We start from the raw sequence: 23,156 nt of genomic DNA, 5'->3' as shown, positions 1-23,156 counted from the left end.
AGTTGATTTAAAAACATTTGTTTTCCACAGGAGTACCCCTTTAAGCGCCTTTAATCTGCCCAGAGTTGCTGGCTTATTTCCTTGCTTGTTCCGTAGTGTGAATAAGACCTAACAGTAAAGCGTTTGTCCTGAAACTTTTCAAATGACAGCGTCACTCTTGCCTCTGAGCGGTGTCTGATATTGTAATATTTTCTTGAATGTGATGATCTGCAATACCAAATACAAACAGTAGTAGCGCTATTTCTTGAAAAAGGTTTCACGTTAATCTAAAGACTGCATTAAAACCTAAAAAAATAGGCATTTATTATTGTAAGACATTTAAAGGGGTATTCCGATGTCAGGTAATACAACATGAAAGTGCTGCAGAAGCATACAGCATTGCTTAAATTTCTGCCCCAGTTCAGAAACCACCAAAAATCCATTTGTTTTGGGGGTCTAAGTCCTGTACTTTCTGGTTGAGAAGTTGCTGAGTACTACAGTTCCCAGAATTCATTGTATTCCCTCAGCTCTAAATCACAGATCTCCCACCCTGCCTATTCCCCTCCCACAGTAATCCCGCCAGTTCCCTGGCATAGCTTTTGCAGAGCATCTCATTTCACATCAGGCGATCACATTTGGTAAGATTGCGGCACCTATTCTTCATTCCCTGTCTGCTCCTCTGCCTGTGACACTGTTCTGTACAAGGCAGCTTGCTGAAAACACACTTCCTTAAATGTCCTATAAAAGATAGATATATATAGAGATAGACCGGTCAGAGGTGGTGACATCACTAAGGGGGCGGGGCTAAAGCTCAGACAAGATCCAGCCACATCTCCTGAGACAGTAGAGCAGTGTTTCCCAACCAGGGTGACTCCAGCTGTTGCAAAACTACAACTCCCAGAATGCCCGGACAGCCAACGGCTGTCCAGGCATGCTGGGAGTTGTAGTTTTGCAACAGCTGGGGGCACCCTGGTTGGGAAACACTGCAGTACAGGATATTGCGCTTTGCCGAGAGAAAGGGAGGAGCAAGGGAGCTGCTGAGACAACACCACACTGACAATGAGAGGACTACATAACTTCCCATCGGGAAGCGTTCTGAAGCCAGGACAATTTGTGATAATGATAACACTATAGTAGTAAAGTTATATAGGGTATTCGCCAAACTCCCCCTCCCATCAACATAAGAAGGGCGTTGATGCTCTAGCCCAGTGGTTTTCCAACCAGTGCGCCTCCAGCTGTTGCAAAACTACAACTCCCAGCATGCACAGACAGCCAAATACAGCTTTATGCTCACAGTGGCCCTCACCTTGGTCTAGTAGATGAACCTCTATCTTCAGGCCCGAGGTTTTTCGTCTTTTCTGCCCTTTCTGCTGATGACTTTCTGGTGACCCCTGACCCAGTTCTTAGAGTCCCGAGGCCTCTGCACATCCCTTGGTTGTAGACAAAAATTTGCGCACAATAAAAATAAAAAATGTCACATGCTGAGAAACCACGCCCCCGAGAAGAGAAAAAGCTGCACTTTGGCGCACACAGAGCAAAAACAAAATTCACTATAGCTACAGTCATGGCCGTAAATGTTGGCACCCCTGAAGTTTTTCAAGATAATGAAGTATTTCTCACAGAAAAGGATTGCAGTAACACATGTTTTGCTATACACATGATTATTCCCTTTGTGTGTATTGGAACTAAACCCAAAAAAGGAGCAAAAAGGCAAATTGGACATAATGTCACCAAACTCCAAAAATGGTCCGGACAAAATTATTGGCACCCTTTCAAAATTGTGGAAAAATAAGATTGTTTCAAGCATGTGATGCTCGTTTAAACTCACCTGGGGCAAGTAACAGATGTGAGCAATATACAAATCACACCTGAAAAAGGAGAGAAGTTCACTTAGTCTTTGCATTGTGTGTACGCCACACCAAAATTGTGGAAAAATATCAACAATCTCAAGGTTACAAGTAGAGATGAGCGAATTTACAGTAAATTCGATTCGTCACGAACTTCTCGGCTCGGCCGTTGATGACTTATCCTGCTTAAATTAGTTCAGCTTTCAGGTGCTCCGGTGGTCTGGAAAAGGTGGATACAGTCCTGGGAAAGAGTCTCCTAGGACTGTATCCACCTTTTCCAGCCCACGGGAGCACCTGAAAGCTGAACTAATTTATGCAGGAAAAGTCATCAACTGCCGAGCCGAGAAGTTCGTGACGAATCAAATTTACTGTAAGTTCGCTTATCTCTAGTCAGCACCATGCAGAGACACTGCTGTACGTGAGGCCCAGGCTGGAGTAAAGCCGCTGGCACCACTGTGAGCATCCTAAAAGCACACTCAGTATTAAAAGTTGTGGTTGTTTAGAGATTCAGAATGTGCGATGGGGCCTGCAGGTGAAGGGTCTAGTTACGCTAGTGCAGGGTCTGTTCCTATCAATTACCAGCCGGGTGGCAGTCCTAGGGTCCTGGTTTTCCCTGAGGTACTGTCTGTACCCCCCCTGATGGCGGCCCTGCTCAAGGACACTGTTGGGCTGTGATGGCACTGATGCAGGATCTACTAAAGAACCAATGACAAGTTTCCACCTCACGGCACCTGCAAATGGTAATAATTCTCCCCACCTCCGAGCACGGACAGCAGGAGCACGTCAGGGAAATCCACACATAGAAAGAAGTTCCAGGTCACATGGTATATATAGTCCAAAATATCAAAAAATGTTTATTGAAGCATCAGGATACAAAAAAGTGAAACAATTATAAAAAGGACTGACGCGTTTCGGACAGCAGGTCCTTAGTCATAGTCACACAGCATTTATAGAAACATGAGCCTTACATAACAATACTACTTAGGGTGCGTTCACACTACGGAATTCCCGCGGAATTCCCCAGGCCTAATTACGTGAGCATAAATCCGCAGTATGAACTTAACATTAGTGTGAATGGGTTTCCGCGAGACCCATTCACACTGCGGAATTTCAGTGGCGGACAATTCCACGAGCACTGCATAGCCGTCAATGGTGATGGCTCAGTGCCCTGCGGCCCTAGCGCCGAAGTATTTTCGGCGGCTGCCGCCAGACGGATTCAACAGTGTGAACGCACCCTTGTAAAGAACCTCCCTTCCATGTGGAAAAACTTCCTACTGATTAAAGAGGCACGGTTCTTAAAGCAGTACTCCACTGGAAAACATTATTATTTAAAATCATCTGGTGCCAGAAAGTTAAACAGATTTATAAATTACTTCTATTAAAAAATCTTAATCCTTCCAGTATATATCAGCTGCTGTTATGATCCACAGGAAGTTATTTTCTTTTTGAATTTCCTTTCTGTCTGACCACATTGCTCTCTGTTGACACCTCTGTCCATTTTAGGAATTGTCCAGAGCAAGAGAAGTTTTCTATGGGGATTTTCTCCTACTCTGGACAGTTCCTAAAATTTATAGAGATGTCAGCAGAGAGCACTGTGGTCATGATGTCAGCAGAGAGCTCTGTGTTCCAAAAAGAAAAGAATTTCCTCTGTAGTATTCAGCAGCTAATAAGTACTGAAAGGATTAAGATTTATTAATAGAAGTAATTTACAAATCTGTATAACTTTCTGGCATCAGTTGATTTAAAAAAAAAAAAAAGTTTTCCACCGAAGTACCCCTTTAAAGGGGTACTCCGCTGGAAAACAAATGTTTTTAAATTAACTGGCGGCAGAAAGGTATACAGATTTGTAAATTACTTCTATGTAAAAATGTTAATCCTTCCAGTATTTAGCTGCTGAATACTACAGAGGAAGTTATGTAGTTCTTTCCAATCTGATCTAGTTTTCAGCAGCTAATAAGTACTGAAAGGATTAAGATTTTTTAATAGAAGTAATTTACAAATCTGTTTAACTTTCTGGCACCAGTTGATTTAAGAGAAAATGTTTTCCAGTGGAGTACCCCTTTAAAGGAATATAGAAATTGGTATAATGATCATGTTGAGTACCTTTCAGCTAAGGATCAGATGGGGCCTGTATTAAACCCACAAAGCCCAACTGTGGATCTAGTCCCTGATCTTACCGTAGTCATCTATGCTGTTGTCCGACTCATCCGATTGGGCCTTATGGGTGCAAAATCGCGTCCATCAAAACCACTTTGAGGCTACATTTCCACAAAATTTATTTTCAGAATTTTTTGTTTTTCACCTGATAAAATACCAGTAAAATCTGTCTCCAAAAACTGTGGACTGTAGCCTAATGGACACACCAAAGTACCCGTGCTCGGACAGGCAGGGGCCCCATTCATCTCAATGGCCCAAGTCTATTCAGCTAGTGATTACATTCATTACAGTCATTTTCCAAGCGTGTACAAGTTTTGGCTCAGATTGGGAGACTTTCCAATTCCGACAGGTATTTCGGAGGCACAAATCGTGATGTAAGATTTGGGTCTAACAAGGGGCCGTCACCACTTTCTAGAACCCTCTTAGTAGAGTAATACCAGGGCTCAAGTCCTGCAGGAACTAATGGGAACAGAGTTCCTGCACTTTTTCCACAGCAGGAACGCAGTTCCCATTAGCAGGAGTCCTGCAGGACCAGCCCAGCCCTTAAAGGGTTACTCCGCCACTAGACATGTTATCCCCTATCCAAAGGATAGGAGATAAGATGTCTGATCGCTGGGGACCCCCGCGATCTCGGCTGCGGCAGCCCCAGACATCTGGTGCAAAGAGGGAACTTCGCTCCGTGACGGATGACTGGTGATGCAGGGCGGAGGCTCGTGACATCACTGTAAGGCTCCCTCAATGCAAGTCCCTCCCATAGACTTGCATTGAGGGGCCGTGACTAGAGATGAGCGAACTTACAGTAAATTCGATTCGTCACGAACTTCTCGGCTCGGCAGTTGATGACTTATCCTGCATAAATTAGTTCAGCTTTCCGGTGCTCCGGTGGGCTGGAAAAGGTGGATACAGTCCTAGGAGACTCTTTCCTAGGACTATATACACCTTTTCCAGACCACCGGAGCACCTGAAGGCTGAACTAATTTATGCAGGATAAGGCATCAACTACCGAGCCGAGAAGTTTGCGACGAATCGAATTTACTGTAAGTTCGCTCATCTCTAGCCCTGACCGTGACGTCATGAGCCTCTGGCGCTGCACCCAACGCTCTAAACAAATGCCGGGAGCAGCAGGGAGAGCGTGGGGGTCCCCCTTTGGATAGGGTATAAGATGTCTAGTACCCCTTTAAGTGGAAACCTAGGGTGAGTTCCCACACTTTTTTTTTCGCAGGACTTGACCCCTGAGTAATACCATGAAATAATGGTATAGAAAAAAACAAAATACAGCGGCTTCCTTCGAAAAACAGCGCCATACCTGTCTGCAGGTTATGTGTTGTATTGCAGCTCCTCTCTATTAGTCTCTATTGACATCATGTTTTCAGGGCTGTATATGTTTTCAGCCCAACATATAGGCCCATAGACTTTAATGTAATGTAATCTGCTTGTAACTACATTGTCTAAACCTGTATAAAAATTAAAAAAAATTAAAAGCGCTGGACCTAAGGGTATATATTCACAATTAGACTATGTTGACCCCATTGAAGTCTATGGGCCCACGTGGCATCGGGCGGCCGGCACATTGACAGGAGGCTAACGTACAGCCCAGAGTTTCCCAACCAGTCTGCTTCCAGCCGTTGCAAAACTACAACTCCCAGCATGCCCGGACAGCCAACGGCTGTCCGGGCATGCTGGGCGTTGTAGTTTTGCAACAGCTGGAGGCACCCTGGTTGGGAAAAACTCATCTATAACAATAGTCTCCAACCCATTGCTCTCCAGAAGGCTGTCTGGGCATGATGGGAGTTGTAGTTTTGCAACAGCTGGAGGCACGTTAGTTGGGAAACACAAAAAATATCATGCAAATAGGGCCTAATTAAGATGAGTTACAATTACGAACCATAACCTGTGACTATAGGGTGGAGCTGTTTGTGGAAGGCAGAAATCTAATCCATTATACCACCTAAAGCCAAAGGGGGGGGAGATTTATCAATGTGTGTAGAGGAAGAGTAGTGCAGTTGACCATAGCAACCAATCAGATAGCTACTTTCGTTTTTAAAAAGGCCTCTGAAAAATGAAAGAAGCTATCTAATTGGTCGCTATGGGCAACTGCACCACTCCTCTACACAGGTTTTGATATGTATATACTGTATATATATCTTCCTAAAATGTTTTATACTGGCAGATAATAACTTTGCCCACACCAAACATGGCCGCCAGAGCCTTGAAGGCGCACGGCTCGCGTCCAAACGTCAGTGGGCGCGGCCTTAGGATATAGCTCCCTAAAATGTTTTATACTGGCAGATAATGACTTTGCCCACACCCAACATGGCCGCCAAAGCCTCGGAGGCGCACGGCTCGCGTCCAAACGTCAGTGGGCGCGGCCTTAGGAACCTTTGCCCAGGCAGTGGGCGTGTCCCGAGCAGCTATTTAAAGGCGCCGCACGGAGAAGGTGCTCTTGTCACTCCCGCGTCCCCTTCATCCTCAGCTCTCGTCTCTTCCTCCATCCGCCGCAGACATGTCTCCAAGGAAGTTCTTCGTGGGGGGAAACTGGAAGATGAACGGTGACAAGAAGAGTCTGGGGGAGCTGATCGCCACCGTGAACAACGCCAAGATCAACGCGGAGACAGGTGGGGGCAGCACTGCAGCTCAGCCATGGACACTACAACTCCCAGCATGCCCTGACAGGAGTTGTAGTCGTGCAATTGCACTGAGGGGTGTGACCCACAAAAGGTCATGGATTATGATCATAACCAGGGGTCAAGTCCCTACAGGAACGCGTGGGAACGCAGTTCCTGCACTTTTTTCACAGCAGGAACACTGTTCCCATTAGCAGAAGCCCTGCAGGACCTGCCATTGGGTGGAAATCATGGCTGAGTTCCCTCACTTTATTTTATTTTACAGGACTTAACCCCTGATCAAAACCCTCAATGCAGTTGCACGACCACAACTCCCAGCATGCCCTGACAGGTAGTTGCAGTTGGGCGATGTCTGGTCAGCCTTGGTTTTTGTATGGTGTGACCAGTGCCCATGGGTCATAGATCATGACCTGTGCTCTTTGGGGCTGTAACCCTCAATGCAGTTGCATGACTACAACTCCCAGCATGCCTGACAATTGTCATTATATCTGGAGAGCTGCAAGTTAAGGGGATATTGAGGCTCAACCTTGTTCTGTATGAAAGGGTTTTCCAATGATGGTTCCTCCAGCTGTTGCAAAACTACAACTCTCAGCATGCCCGGACAGCTGAAGGCTGGGAGTTGTAGTTTTGCAACCATTCCAACACATGGGTTATAATCTGTGCCCTCCTGCTGTTGCACAACTACAACTCTCAGCATGCCCTGACAGCCGAAGGCTGTCAGGGCATGTTGAGAGTTGTAGTTGTGCAACAGCTGGAGAGCCAAAGGGTAGGGATCACTGCCTTAATATCTTAATAAGCGCCAATTATAGATAGTCTTAGTCCTAATGGGAAGCATGAATGATGCCAACACTGGCGCCGCTCTTCCCTCGGGTACCATGTTGGCCCAGTCTAATCAGTGGGGCATACCTGGTACTAGTGACTGGAGCCAAACTACGCCCCATTGTGTGGGTCCCAGACCTCAGCCCCACCCTTGTTTTTTTATTTTTATTTTTTAACATTTAGGGTTCAATAAAGTGCTGCAGATTTTCAACAGGGAAGTAAAAAATCTGCATGTGTGAACATGGCCCTATAGAAGGAAATGGTCCCGTGTGTGTATGTATGTATATATATCCATCTCCAGGTCTTTCAAGGGCAAACGTGTCTTAATGATGGGTGCCAGGTATTGATTGTTTTCCATGCGTCATCCCATAGGTTGGCATCTCTTGTCATTGCTGAACTACAACCCCCATCATGCCCTGAAAGACTGACCCATTAAAGGGGTACTCCGGTGGGGAAAAAAAATATATATATATATTTATTAATTCTTTTTCAACTGGTGCCAGGAAGTTAAACAGATTTGTAAATGACTTCTAATTAAGAATCTTAATCCTTCCAGTACTTATCAGCTGCTGTATGCTCCAGAGGAAGTTCCTTTCTTTTTTAAATTCTTTCCAGTCTGACCACAGTGCTCTCTGCTGACACCTCTGTCCATGTCAGGAACTGTCCGGAGCAGGAAGGGTTTGCTACGGAGATTTGCTTCTACTCCTGGACAGTTCCTAAAATGGACAGAGGTGTCAGCAGAGAGCACTGGTCAGGCAGAAAGGACATTCCAAAAAGAAAGGAACCTTCTCTGTATTATACAGCAGAAAAGTACGGGAAGGATTAATTATTTTTTTTATTTGAATTCATTTGCAAACTGTTTAACTTTTTGATAACAGTTGATTAAAACATTTTTTTTTCCCACTGCAGTACCCCTTTAAGTCAATAAGCTGTAGAGCAGTGGTCTTCAACCTGCGGTCCTCCACATGTTGCAAAACTACAATTCCCAGCATGCTCGAACAGCCGTTGGCTGTCCGGGCATGCTGGGAGTTGTAGTTTTGCAACATCTGGAGGTCCGCAGGTTGGAGACCACTGGAGCTTATCACCTTTCAAGCCTGCATGTGTAACTTCTGTCCTGCATTAAGGTAGGAGGACATGCTGGGAGTTGTAGTATAGCAGCCAAAAGGAACAGATAGCAGACCGCCGACTTAGTCTCCAACCAAGTCAGTGGTCTGCTATCTGTTCTACTACAACCCCCAGCATGCCCGCCATACCTGATGCAGGGCAGTGTATACACCTGCAGGATTGATAGGTGTTTGGCCCTACAGCTTATTGGCTTAGTGGGTGTGTGTAATGCAGCGAAGGGGTTAATGCGTTCTGCACGGAGCGTGTAACGCAACTTCCGGTTTCTATGGCGATGACTGTTAATTCTGCGATTGTCTCCATGTCTATAGGATACGGCCTGTGGAGGGCCCTGGGGCCCATCATTCGACCTGCCCGTCCTTGAACCCGGTGGATGATGTTTCATCCTGGGCAGAGTCCACAATGGGAAAGGAGGGCAGGAGTCTAGGACCTTAGTACAGAATAAATGGGCACAACGCCAACTAGTGTGCAGGGCGTCGGGCACATCACCCAGACTTGAGGATTTATTATAGAAATGGGGGAAGGGGTGACCTATAATAGAAAGATGAGACTGGGGGATGGGGATTTTTTTTTAAGTAGGCCAGTACCCGTCATGCACTTGATGTAGAACTACAAGACCCAGAATGCCCTGAAGAATCAAGAAAGCTGATGAATGGCACATTAAGGGCACAGATTGGGCATCTACAGCAGCAGGGGTGGATGCACGACTGCAGCCGCCTGTCTGTGCCCGCACGCACGTACTCACTCTGCAGTGTCAGCCTTTTAAAGGGACAGTAACCACAATGCAGTAATGTGGTCGTGCACGTTTTTTCTTTGGTCGCCTTCTCTCCTCCAGGCAAAGGGGGGTTTAGAGTGAACGGATCGGTTTGGTCCCTGACTTTGAAGTGACCTTTAACCCTTTGATGCCACTGACAGCTGGGTAGACAGCCTAAAAACAGCTCTGACCTTTAAGGCCGCTCCGCACTTGGGGCTGACGGTGAAGGTCATGGCTTTTAACCTTTTCGCAGTGCCCAAAATAAACAGAAGGATTGTCTAAGAATAGCAGAGATGGAAATTGGGGGCGGTGGTGTGATAGGGCCCGGGTTTTATTCTGCACATGATGGTGTGCCTCCAGCTGTTGCAAAACTACAACTCTCAGCATGCCCGGACAGCCGTTGGCTGTCGGGGCATGCTGGGAGTTGTAGTTTTGCAACAGCTGGAGGCACACCAATCGGGGAAACGCTACTTTCCGGTGTATTGACACACTGGACAGGTTTGAATTGAAGCTGTAGAAATCCGCAACGAATCTGGTGTGTATGAATACCGACAATATTTACAGAAAGAAAAAAGCGTACAAGCGCTGATGTGTATAAAAAGACGGAATACATGATGTTTTATACAGAACCAGACCAGATAAACCATTAAAAACACAGGCCAACAAATGAGTATAAATTATAATATTATAATAACCCATCCTAGAAGCTGCAATATGCCCAGAGCTGTATACTTAATACAAAGAACAATATATCCTATATTAAATAGGTGTGTGTTTGTGTGTGTTTGTGTGTGTTTGTGTGTGTTTGTGTGTGTTTGTGTGTGTTTGTGTGTGTTTGTGTGTGTTTGTGTGTGTTTGTGTGTGTTTGTGTGTGTTTGTGTGTGTTTGTGTGTGTTTGTGTGTGTTTGTGTGTGTTTGTGTGTGTTTGTGTGTGTTTGTGTGTGTTTGTGTGTGTTTGTGTGTGTTTGTGTGTGTTTGTGTGTGTTTGTGTGTGTTTGTGTGTGTTTGTGTGTGTTTGTGTGTGTTTGTGTGTGTTTGTGTGTGTTTGTGTGTGTTTGTGTGTGTTTGTGTGTGTTTGTGTGTGTTTGTGTGTGTTTGTGTGTGTGTGTGTGTGTTTGTGTGTGTTTGTGTGTGTGTGTGTGTGTGTGTGTTTGTGTGTGTGTGTTTGTGTGTGTGTGTTTGTGTGTGTGTGTTTGTGTGTGTGTGTTTGTGTGTGTGTGTTTTGCAACAGCTGGAGGCACACTGAATAACAGCTCCCTGCATGCCCAGACAGCATTTGGCAACAGCTGGAGGCACCCTGTTGGGACAAATTGTAGTGTCATTGAATTTCTGGCATGGAACTTATGAATTCCATGTTCGCATAAAATGCATAGCCGTCTGAGATGGCGCATTCGCTCTTATGCCGGTGCCCGCAGTCTCCGGAATGTCTGCATGGAGATTTTCTGTGTGGATATTCCGAAGTGTGAACATAGCCTTAGAGGTGTACTCCGCCCCTATACGGCTTTTCCGCTATCCAAAGGATGGGGGATAATGTCTGATCGCAGGTGCAGCAGTGGAGGCTTGTGACATCATGGCCACGCCCCTCAATGCAAGTCTATGGGAGCGGTGCGTGGCAGTGACGTCATCAGGCACGGATCAAAGTTCACTCCATGCACAAGATGACATGAGGTGCTGCAGCAGAGATCACGGGGGTTCCCAGCGGCGGGACCCCCGCGATCAGACATCTTATCCCCTATCCTTTGGGTAAGATGTCTAGGGGTTGAGTACCCCTTTAAGGTTCCTATTCAACAAGGGCAAGCAGAGATCTTGAAAACCATAAGGAACTGGTACAGAAATTGTTATAGAATTGTGTAACCTCTGCACAGTACAATGAATAGGATTTATTTGAATGTGGAATACTCCCTAAATGTAGTGATCCTCATGTATTTGGTCTCTCTGGGGACTATCGGTAGACATGACTTTCTTGATCTCTCTGATAAGGCTCTTGAAGTTTACATAGACTTGTAAAGGTCTCGTCTACCTGTCGCAATTTATATGCAGCTCCATTCGGATCAGTAGGAGGCACTTTAAACCAGGGGTCAAGTCTCTGGGGGGGGGGACTCGCCCATGATTTCTACTCAAGGGCTGGTCCTGCTAATGGGAACAGTGTTCCTGCTTTGGAAAAAGTGCAGGAACTCAGTTCCCATGCGTTCCTGCAGGACTTGAGCCCTGCTTTACACCATATAACTGCTATATATTGCCCCCTAGTGGCAGCAAAATCATGCAACTTCACAAGCTTAGATGTGGGGGGAACGAGAGTAATAGTGTGTATGTGTTTAAACAAAAAAATAATAATTTACAGTATTGGGTCGTCCTAATAACAATACCCCCAGCCATAGGAGGACCACCCCTATCCTATGGTAGGGGGTGCAGTTTAGTTTACACAGTATACCTCACTGATACCGGCTTCCACTTTACGTGGATCAAAACCTATGAAAATGACAGAAGTGTGAACAGACTCCTTATTACCACAGATCTCCTCCTCCCAGCCAGGGGATAGTACAGATATCTTCTGCCTCCTTCCCTGACTAAGACATGACGCCCTTCATGACCCCGCGCTGAGCCAGCTGGCAGTGTGGCAGAGCTGGCACCTGTTGCCCCACCTCATGTTACCCCAGTGTATAGGTCAGTGAGGGGGTAATGTGCTCCCGTCACCCGGGATACTTTTACAGTAAAGTTTCCGAACTGTATTTGCAGAGAGCAGATGAGGGAATGAGGTGCAGAATGATCGTGATATTGCTGTCCCATCCCCAATGAGCTTTCCCTCTTAGGGCCTGTTCACACATATTGGATGCTGCAAAGTTCAATGTAAACTAAATGACTGAACGCAGCTTCAAATCTGCAGCTTCAAATCTGCAGCTTCAAATCTGCAGCTTCAAATCTGCAGCTTCAAATCTGCAGCTTCAAATCTGCAGCTTCAAATCTGCAGCTTCAAATCTGCAGCTTCAAATCTGCAGCTTCAAATCTGCAGATGATACTGGATGAGTAAATGGACCCGAAGGACTCAAAGTCCAGGTTGACAATCTGTGCGCGGCGAGCAGACCCCTCAGATACGCACCGTCTCCATTGATGGCAATGACTGTCCAAGCAGATTCCGGACTGTGGAGTCTGGAGTTTGAATTTCCACAGAAAATTTGACTGCAGAAATTCAAATTCCACTGTTTACACGGTTCAGCAAAAATCCCTTTTAAAAACAATGGGGGAGATTTATCAAAACCTGTCCAGAGGCCTAAAGTTGCCGAGTTGCCCATAGCAACCAATCAGATCGCTTCTTTCATTTTTCAGAGGCCTTTAGGCCTCTGAAAAATGAAAGAAGCGATCTGATTGGTTGCTATGGGCAACTCGGCAACCTTTCCTCTGGATGGGTTTTGATGATTCTCCCCCTGTGGGAGGCTGCCGCACCAAAATGTCAGAGCAGAATTATGGGGGAGACTTATCAAATCCTGTGTAGAGGAAAAGTGGTGCAGTTGCCCATATCAACCAATCAGATCGCTTCTTTCACTTTTCACAGGCCTTTTTAAAAATGAAAGGCAATCTGGTTGCTATGGGCAACTGCACCACTTTTTCTCTACACAGGTGTTGATAAATCTCACCTTATGGTCAACAGAAAATTCTGCCAATTTCTGCTCAACTTCTTCTAGTTTATGCGAAATTCTGCAGATTTTCAGCGTGGAATTCAGTAGATGTGATCAGGGGACACTGACTGACAAAAAAAAATCCGTTTCTAAAGTCCTATAGACTTTAATGGGCTTTTACTCGTGGGTCGTGCCAGAAGAATGAAACCTGTCCGAACTTTTGGCGGAATACAATTATGCCTCTGAAATTCTTCATTGTGAACAGAGTGGCAGAAAGACCATTGAGGTCAATAAAACTTTATTTTAATTTGAGGTGGAATTTGTGCTTTAAATTCGGTGCCTAAACTCCATAGCGTGAACACACCCTTAAAGGTGTTATCCAGGGAGAACTTTTCTTTTACATTTTTTTTTTATATATCAAATGGCTCCAGAATGTTAAACAGATTTGTAAATTACTTTTATTAAAAAAAATCTTAATCCTTTCAGTACTTATGAGCTTCTGAAGTTGAGTTGTTGTTTTCTGTCTAAGTCCTCTCTGATGACACGAGTCTCGGGAAACGCCCAGTTTAGAAGAGGTTTGCTTTGGGGATTTGCTTTTAAACTGGGCGGTTCCCGAGACAGGTGTCATCAGAGAGCACTTAGGCATAAAATAACAACTCAACTTCAGAAGCTCATAAGTACTGAAAGGATTAAGATTTTTTTAATAGAAGTAACTTACAAATCTGTTTAACTTTGTGGAGCCAGTTGAAATTGAAATATTTTTTTTTTTTTTTATGGATAACCCCTTTAAATCAGATGATGATTTGGATGACTGCATTGGTTAACTGGAACTCCAGCTGATGAAAAACTACAACTCCCATGTCCGGGCATGCTGGGAGTTGTAACTTTGCAATGACTGTAGGTCCACAGTGTGGAGACCCATGTGACTTAAAGTGAATTTTTTTTAATCATTTTTTTTGTTTTTTTTTTGTTTACAGAAGTGGTCTTCGGTGCCCCCTCAATTTACCTGGACTTTACCAGGCAGAAGCTTGATGCAAAATATGGAGTAGCCGCACAGAACTGCTACAAGGTGGCAAAGGGCGCGTTTACTGGGGAGATCAGGTGCGTCTGTATATATGGTCTCCATACACTGCTTATAAGTTGCTGTTGCGGCTCTGTAAAACTGTCCTTTTTTTTATTTTAGCCCTGCCATGATCAAAGACATCGGTGCCACCTGGGTAATTCTAGGGCACTCCGAGAGGCGACATGTTTTCGGGGAATCTGATGAGGTGAGATCATCATGCAGCGATATTGGTCACTTTTACCATTGGCGAGGTCTGTGTACGATGCTGGGTCTTCTGTATCCTGTCCAAGCCTTAGACAGGCCTATAGGGGTTTCTGGATTCTGTCATGTTTGTGTATGGGTTATGTCTTCAAGTGAATTGGGCCAAGATGTAATACCGGACATGGCCTAAAGAGAAGAGGGGTGTGGGTTTTTAGACTCCCCGTCTGACCTGAATTGCAAGATGTAAGGTTATTCAGGTGTACGTGGAGACTTACAGGTTTGCATGTTTTTTATTTTTTTTATTTCCTTTTATTCGCTGCGCTACAGCTGATTGGCCAGAAGGTGGCGCACGCGTTGTCTGAGAACATTGGAGTGATTGCCTGTATCGGGGAGAAGTTAGACCAGCGTGAGGCCGGAATCACAGAGAAAGTTGTGTTTGAGCAGACAAAGTTTATCGCAGGTGAGTGTTAATACAGGCTCTGTAGTGTGAAAATTAAAGGGGGTATTCCAGGATTTTTTTTTTTTTTTTACTCAAGGGCTGCAAAGTTAGTGTAGTTCATAATTTAGTGTCTGTACCTGTTTCATGGTGGTCAAGCAATTCTTCTGTGATTTTTGCCCCCAATTTTTTTTCTTTGCAGCATACAAAATGGGTAATCTCAGGTTTTCCCGGGTTGCAGTGTGGCCCAAGACATTACATTACATCACTAGTCAGGTGTTCAGAGGTAGCCTGTCTGCTTCAATGGGTAGAGTGACTGCTGGGTGGGGATCAGTCTGCAATTGTATTTTGGCACCCTGGTCAGAAAACACTGATCTATTGCATGGAAGGGATCACAGGTGTGGTGGCTGTGTGGGAGGGAGAAAAGTGACCTCACTCACAAACAAGGAATTATGGAACTTTTAGTTGAAGAAGGAAACTCAAAACATGAAATGGCCAGTTCACATAAGAAAACCAGTGTTATGGTAATCTCACACCATAGCCATTTAGTCCCAAGACAAGCGCAGATCCTTCTTGGCATGTCCATTACTGTCTGGCAGGTACGTACGAAAATCACCTTATGGTTGATAACCCCTTTAAATTTGGGTTAAGTGTCCACAGTGTAAAACTGAAACATGTGATGTAGTGTTGGCACCACTTCATAACTCCATTCCCTTCAGGGCATTTGCCCCTCAGGGATTAATTCCCTTAACTAGGGATACCCTTCTAAAACATCACTTATTTTCTCTATTAAAACCATCAAAAGGGCAATAACCAAAAAATGCTAGGGGGGAGGGGAATGCTAACATGTACCTGTTTTAACTAGCAAACAGTGGATGGAAGGAGAGGGACTAACTAAAGAATTAAAGAGGAGCTATCAGGAGTCCCTTTAGAAATAATATGCATTAACCCCTTAAGGACTCAGGGTTTTTGCACTTTTGTTTTTTCCTCCTCACCTTTTAAAAATCATAACCTTTCAATTTTCCACCTAAAAATCCATATTATGGTTTATTTTTTGCGTCACCAATTCTACTTTGCAGTGACATCAGTAATTTCACCCAAAAATTCACGACTAAACGGGGAAAAAAAAAATCATTGTGCGACAAAATGGAAGAAAAACGCCATTTTGTAACTTTTGGGGGCTTCCGTTTCTACGCAGTGCATATTTCAGTAAAAATTACACCTTATCATTATTCTGTAGGTCCATACGGTTAAAATGATACCCTACTTATATAGGTTTGATTTTGTCGCACTTCTGGAAAAAATCATAACTACAGGAAAATTTATACGTTTAAAAATGTCATCTTCTGACTCCTAGAACTTTTTTTTATTTTTCCACGTACAGGGCGGTATGGGGCTCACTTTTTGCGCCGTGATCTGAAGTTTTTATCGGTACGATTTTTGTTTTGATCAGACTTTTTGATCACTTTTTATTCATTTTATTTTTATTTTTTAAATGGTATAAAAAGTGACCAAAATACGCTTTTTTGGACTTTGGAATTTTTTTGCACGTACGCCATTGACTGCGGTTAAATTAACAATATATTTTTATAGTTCGGACATTTACGCACGCGGCAATACCACATGTTTTTATTATTTACACTGTTTTATTTTTTTTATGGGAAAAGAACACTACTTTTTTTTTTTTTTTTGCAGTGTTATAGGTCCCATAGGGACCTATAACACTGCACACACTGATCTCTTATGCTCCCATAGGGACCTATAACACTGCACACACTGATCTCTTATGCTCCCATAGGGACCTATAACACTGCACACACTGATCTCTTATGCTGATCACTAGCGTGTATTAGCACGCCTGTGATCATTATCGGCGCTTCACTGCTCCTGCCTGGATCTCAGGCACGGAGCAGGCATTCGCCGATCGGACACCGAGGAGGCAGGTAAAGGCCCTCCCGGTGTCCTGCAAGCTATTCGGGACGCCGCGATTTCACTGCGGCAGTCCCGAACAGCCCGACTGACTAGCCCGGATAGTTTCACTTTCGCTTTAGAAGTGGTGGTCAGCTTTGACCGCCGCTTCTAAAGGGTTAATACCGCACATCGCCACGATCGGCGATGTGTGGTATTAGCCGCGGGTCCCCGCTGTTGAGCACCGGGATCGACACGATGTGATGCAGGGTCGCGCTGCGACCCCGCTTCATGTTGCAGGACGTAAATATACATCCTGGGTTGTTAAAGGGGTACTCCGGTGAAAACCTTTTTTCTTTTAAATCAACTGGTGGTAGAAAGTTAAACATATTTGTAAATTACTTCTCTTAAAAAATCTTAATCCTTCCAGTACTTATTAGCTGCTGAATGCTACAGTGGAAATTCCTTTCTTTTTGGAACACTGATGACATCACGAGCACAGTGCTCTCTGCTCACATCTCTGTCCATTTTAGCAACCATGCATAGCAGATGTATGATAAGGGCAGCGTGGTGGCTCAGTGGTTAGCACTGCCGTCTTGCAGTGCTGGGGACTTGGGTTCAAATCCCACTAAGGACAACAATAAATAAAGCCTTATTATTATTATAATAACGTCAGCAGAGAGAACTGTGGTCGTGATGTCAGAGCATTCCAAAAAGAAAAAAGAATTTCCTCTGTAGTATTCAGCAGCTAATAAGTACACGAAAGATTAAGATTTTTTTAATAGAAGCAATTTACAAATCTGTTTATTTTTCTGGCACCAGTTGATTTAAAAGCAAAAAGGTTTTCACCGGAGTACCCCTTTAATAGTGTTCCTTATTTATATCCCATGGAATGATGTACCAAAAAATATAAGGGTGACGCTCCACCACTGTTTTGTAGTTTTAAAACACTTTTTGCATTTTTGGTTATTTCCCTTTTGAAGGTTTTAATAGAGAAAATAAGTTATGTTTTAGAAGGGAATTAGTCCCTGAAGGGAACTGAGTTGTTGAGTTTACACATACCTTGGATACCCTATGGGATATTGGATTGTGTTGACACCACTTCGGCCGCTGCAGCACTACCCCCCCCCCCCCCCCCCTTCTTTGTACTTAACATTATTGATTGGCAGTTAACAAGAATAAGACCCAAAAAAACTTACAATCCATTGGTGGGACTGGATGTTCTGGGGGCATATGAGCCCTCACAGACTGAATCTGTCCTCCATTCCTAAGCAGGGCCTCTATTCAGCCTGGTACCTATTCGGGCGGCTGCCAACTTCCTTATGGACACTGTTTGCCAGAGTGTTTAACATTGTAGGAGGGATCATTAACCCCTTAAGGACTCAGCCCATTTGGATCTTAAGGACTCAGACAATTTTATTTTTACGCTTTCGTTTTTTCCTCCTCCCCTTCAAAAAATCATAACTCTTTTATATTTTCATCCACAGACTAGTATGAGGGCTTGTTTTTTGCATGACCAGTTTTCCGCTGTAAGGCCCTCACTCACTTTACCATAAAATGTATGGCGCAACCAAAAAAATACTATGTGTGGGGAAATTAAAAAGAAAACCGCAATGTTGCTAATTTTGGAAGGTTTCGTTTTCACGCCGTACAATTTACGGTAAAAGTGACATTTGTTCTTTATTCTTTGGGTCAATACAATTAAAATGATACCTGTGATTATACACTTTTCTATTACTGTTGTGCTTAAAAAAAAAAAATAAAATCGCAAAATCTTTTTAACCAAATTAGTACGTTTAAAATCCCCCTATTTTGAAGACATATCATTTTTTCATTTTTCCGTATGAGGGCTCCTTTTTTGCACCGTGATCTGTACTTTTTATTAATACCATATTTGCTTATACGAAACATTTATTACATTTTTTAAAAAATTTTGGGAATAAAATGAAAAAGCAGCTATTTTGGACTTTTTTTTTTTTTTTTTTTTTTACGTTCACTGTACGGGATCATTTACATTTTATTTTAATAGTTCGGATATTTACGCACGCAGCGATAACAAATATGTGTAAATTTTTTTTTACACTTTTGGGGGGGGGGGGGGGTAAAATAGAGAAAATGGCACAATTTACATTTTTATTGGGGGAAGGGTTTTTTCATTTTTTCTACTTTTACTTTACACTTTTTTTTTTTTTTTTTTTTGCTAATACTGTTCAGTGCTATCAGTCATCTTCTGCTCTGGTCTGAGGGAAGGCAGATCAGAGCAGAAGACTCCCGGAAGACAGCGAAGGCAGGTGAGGGGACCTCAGTCTGCCGTGCCGGATGATCGGATCGCCGCGGGGGATCCGATCATCCTGTTAAGTGACCGCGATGCTGCAGATGCCGTGATCTGTATTGATAACGGCATCTGAGGGGTTAATGGCGGACATCCGCGGGAGCACAGGTGTCCGCCATTACCGGCGGGTCCCTGGCTGTGATCCAGAGCCGGGACCTGCCGCACATGATGCTGGCATCGCTCCGATGCCCGCAGTTATGCTCAGGACGAAAAGATTTACGTCCTGCGTCGTTAAAGGGGTATTCTAGGAAAAATAAAACTTTTCTTCATATCAACTGTAGAGAGATTTTGCAACAGCTGGAGGCACCCTGGTTGGGGAAACACTACTGAATTGCAGTATATAAGATGTATAGGGGAGAAGTGTCTGAGCGCGGGGGTCCGACTGCTGGGGGCCCTGTGTTGCCGCTCTATTGGAGCAGTTAATGCGCATAGTGTCTAGTGTCATAGTGGTATGCCCCCTCCCCATACAGTACTAAGGGAGAGGTGGGGAGACAAGAACACTGCCTCCCTGCCTCTCCCATAGAGATACATGGAGGAGGCTTGTCAGCCGTGACATCATGCTGCGGCCGGCACTCCTCCTGCACGGGAGAGCAGCCCTGTGCGGGGGGTCCCAGCAGCAGTCGGACCCCCTGCGATCAAACACTTACAACTTATCCTTATCCACAGGATAGGGGTTATTTTGCTGCAGATGTCCTTTAAGGCTTGGACCTTCTGATAATACAATATAAACCTTTTTGTCTTTATAGATAATGTAAAGGATTGGAGTAAGGTTGTTCTGGCCTATGAACCCGTCTGGGCCATCGGTACCGGAAAGACAGCAACACCCCAACAAGTAAGTGCTGTAGCCCACCCGCACGTAAACTCCTACTAGATCTGACCATCCTACATATGATGGCTACTGGTCACTGACCATTCTGGGTGTCCAGGATCCTAAATTTACACTTCAGGGGAATGTTCTAGTTATGTCCCGTGACTTCACCCTGACTTTTTCTCTTGGCTCACACTATGGTCTCCATACTTTCCCTTCCCATTAAAACCCCCTTTAGTATTACATGAAGGTGTTTGTATAGAAACTGACTCCATATCTTACTGTCTTGTAGGCTCAGGAGGTGCACATAAAGCTCCGCGAGTGGCTGAAATCCAACGTCTCTGAACAAGTTGCCCAGTCAGTCCGCATTATCTATGGAGGTAAAGTCCTGCTGCCAGCGTGGTGTATTTACATTACAGTACCCAGTACTGATCCTGAGTTATATCCTGTACTCACTATTCTGCTGGTGAGGTCACTGTGTACATACATTACATTACTTATCCTGTACTGATCCTGAGTTATATCCTGTATTATACTCCAGAGCTGCACTCACTATTCTGCTGGTGAGGTCACTGTGTACATACATTACATTACTTATCCTGTACTGATCCAGAGTTATATCCTGTATTATACTCCAGAGCTGTACTCACTATTCTGCTGGTGAGGTCACTGTGTACATACATTACATTACTTATCCTGTACTGATCCTGAGTTATATCCTGTATTATAATCCAGAGCTGCACTCACTATTCTGCTGGTGAGGTCACTGTGTACATACATTACATTACTTATCCTGTACTGATCCTGAGTTATATCCTGTATTATACTCCAGAGCTGCACTCACTATTCTGCTGGTGGGATCACTGTGTACATACATTACTTATCCTGTACTGATCCTGAGTTATATCCTGTATTATACTCCAGAGCTGTACTTACTATTCTGCAGGCTTTAGAGCTGTGCTTAGGCTGCATTCACACCTCGTTTTTACAATACGGTTGCTGTATCCGGTTTGATTAAAAAAAACGTATCGAACCGTAGTGCAAACCGTATACATAGACATTTCATTGTAAACCGTATGACAACCGTAGCATCAGGTTGTGTACGTTTTGCATAATATACGGTTAATTTAAAATGGAGTTCTATGGTAACCGTATGTGCATACGGTTACATCCGGTTTGCACAATACGTTTCATTTTTTTCTTTTTGGAAATTCAATAAAAGAACTTTATTTAAAATGTTGACAAACTTTAAAACCGTATATATTTTTTCAAGAAAAATGTATTAAAACGCATGCAAACGTATATCCGTTTTAAACCGTATACAGTTTAAAAACATGAGGAGGCATATATGGTTGCATACATTTCGGTTCGGCTCGGTGACACGTTTTTAACAGAAACTGGATACGGCAACAGTATTGCAAAAACGAGATGTGAATGCAGCCTAATTCAGTGTTTGTATAGACGAGTGTTTTCCAAACAGTGTCTCCAGGTGTTGCAAAACTACAACTCCCAGCATGCCCAGACAGCCTTTGTCTGTCTGGGCATGCTGGGAGTTGTAGTTTTGCAACAGCTGGAGATGCACGGTTTGTAAAACACTGGTATAGAGGATGACTTTGCAAGTGTCGTCCTTATGCTGAGCACCTGAAAACTAACCTGGATGTGTTGGACGAGCTTATAGACTGTAGAGCTGCATTCACAATTCTGCTGGTTTCTAGAGTACAGGATGTACAGTGATCCCTCAACTTACAATGGCCTCAACATACAATGGTCTTTTCTGGACCATTGTAACTTGAAACCAGACTCAACATACAATGTACAGACAGTCCAGATCTGTGAAACATGTCACAACTGGAGGAACTGACCAATCAGAATTGGCATTTTGCTGGTAAATCACCTGTATTACTGAAGTACAAGCACTGACTGGCTGTCTGGTAGCGCCCCCTACAGTACAGGGAGGAACTACAAGTTCTGTACTACTCCTTACCTGTGCCAGGGTTAGCTGCTCCTTTGGACACCAAGTAAGGGCGGCTCCATTTGGGACACTGTGTGTAATGTATAGGACCCTGAAGAAGCTCCCGTCCTCTACATAAACCATTGTTTCCCAACCAGGGTGCCTCCAGCTGTTGCAAAACAACTCCCAGCATGCCCGGACAGCCAACGGCTGTCCGGGCATGCTGGGAGTTGTAGTTTTGCAACAGCTGGAGGCACACTGGTTGGGAAACGCTGACGTAGACAGTGATTACAGCTCCCAGCAGATATTTCTTACTTTTATATGTAAGGACTTACTTTATCTGTATTAGTTATTTACTTATTTTTCTTTATTCCTCACTTTTTCCTATTTTTGGATTACATTTTGGTGGCTTCAGAACAAATTACCAGGTTTCCATAGTTATGGTCTCAACATACAATGGTCGTCCTGGAACCTATTAATATTGTAACTTGAGGGACCACTGTAGTTTATATCTATGTACAATATTTGTTGCATTGACCATTATAAACAGCAAGATACAGCTACCGTTCATTATCACTAGTGGCTTGGGGTTTTATAGGTTACTCTGTTTTCTTTTAGGTTCAGTCACTGGAGGTACCTGCAAGGAGCTGGCGTCCCAGGCTGACATTGATGGCTTCCTGGTGGGAGGAGCATCATTGAAGCCAGAATTCATTGACATCATCAATGCCAAGCATTAATCTGTTCTGTTCACCTACTACTCCCATCATCCTTCACGTTATAGCAGTGTTGTGGCTCTTACGTCTTTCGTTTACATGTGTATATTAGGCCCTTGGTGTGAGCCGCCTCTTCCCCAGGTGACTCTTTGTGTACAGGAGCCGTGCGGTTGATCTGTAATAATAAAAAAAAAAATAAAAAAAATATTGAGTTGTCTCTATTCTAGAATTGTTAGCCATTTTATCGCAAATTCTTAATTTTATAGTCTAACAGGACTCTGCTTATAGTAGAGATGAGCAAAGTTAGTGATTCGATTTGTCATGAACTTCTGGGCTCGGCAGTTGATGACTTTTCCTGCATAAATTAGTTCAGCTTTCCGGTGCTCCGGTGGGCTGGAAAAGGTGGATACAGTCCTAGGACACTCTCTCGTAGGACTGTATCCACCTTTTCCAGTCCACCGGAGCACCGGAAAGCTGAACTAATTTATGCAGGATAAAGTCATCAACTGCCGAGCCGAGAAGTTTTTGACGAATCAAATCACTAACTTCGCTCATCTCTACTGCTTAGCAATAGTACCAATAAACATTTACTTAAATTGGTGCCCATAGTAGGAGCTCTTGCTTATACCAATGTCTATCCAATTCCTCAATCGGGTAGCAGTGGACAAGCATGGTGTAGTTTCTGCTTTTCTCTCCCTTAGGGTCTATTCACACAGAATTTCCGCTTGTGCAATTCGGCCTCGAATTAAAGCCCAAAGACTATGGGATTCCGCACGCACATTCACCCTTCTGAATTTCCGCTTGTGGAATTCCTCCTCAAATTAAAGC

General features: G+C 44.0%; 1 protein-coding gene across 1 annotated transcript; it reads left to right on the top strand.

The window, feature by feature from the left end:
* Window positions 1-6,394: 6,394 nt before the first annotated feature.
* Window positions 6,395-22,530, top strand: TPI1 (triosephosphate isomerase 1). The gene is made up of 7 exons (XM_056529219.1): window positions 6,395-6,598; window positions 13,894-14,017; window positions 14,100-14,184; window positions 14,508-14,640; window positions 19,603-19,688; window positions 19,957-20,044; window positions 22,234-22,530. The coding sequence occupies exons 1-7, from the start codon at window positions 6,487-6,489 to the stop codon at window positions 22,350-22,352; spliced, it is 747 nt and encodes a 248-aa protein (XP_056385194.1). The 5' UTR covers window positions 6,395-6,486; the 3' UTR covers window positions 22,353-22,530.
* The last annotated feature ends 626 nt before the right edge of the window (window positions 22,531-23,156 follow it).

Source organism: Hyla sarda, chromosome 7, assembly GCF_029499605.1.
Source record: "Hyla sarda isolate aHylSar1 chromosome 7, aHylSar1.hap1, whole genome shotgun sequence".
NCBI classification, from domain to species: Eukaryota; Metazoa; Chordata; class Amphibia; order Anura; family Hylidae; genus Hyla; species Hyla sarda.
Note: the sequence above shows the minus strand (reverse complement) of the source record. Positions and strands in the feature narration are given on the sequence as shown.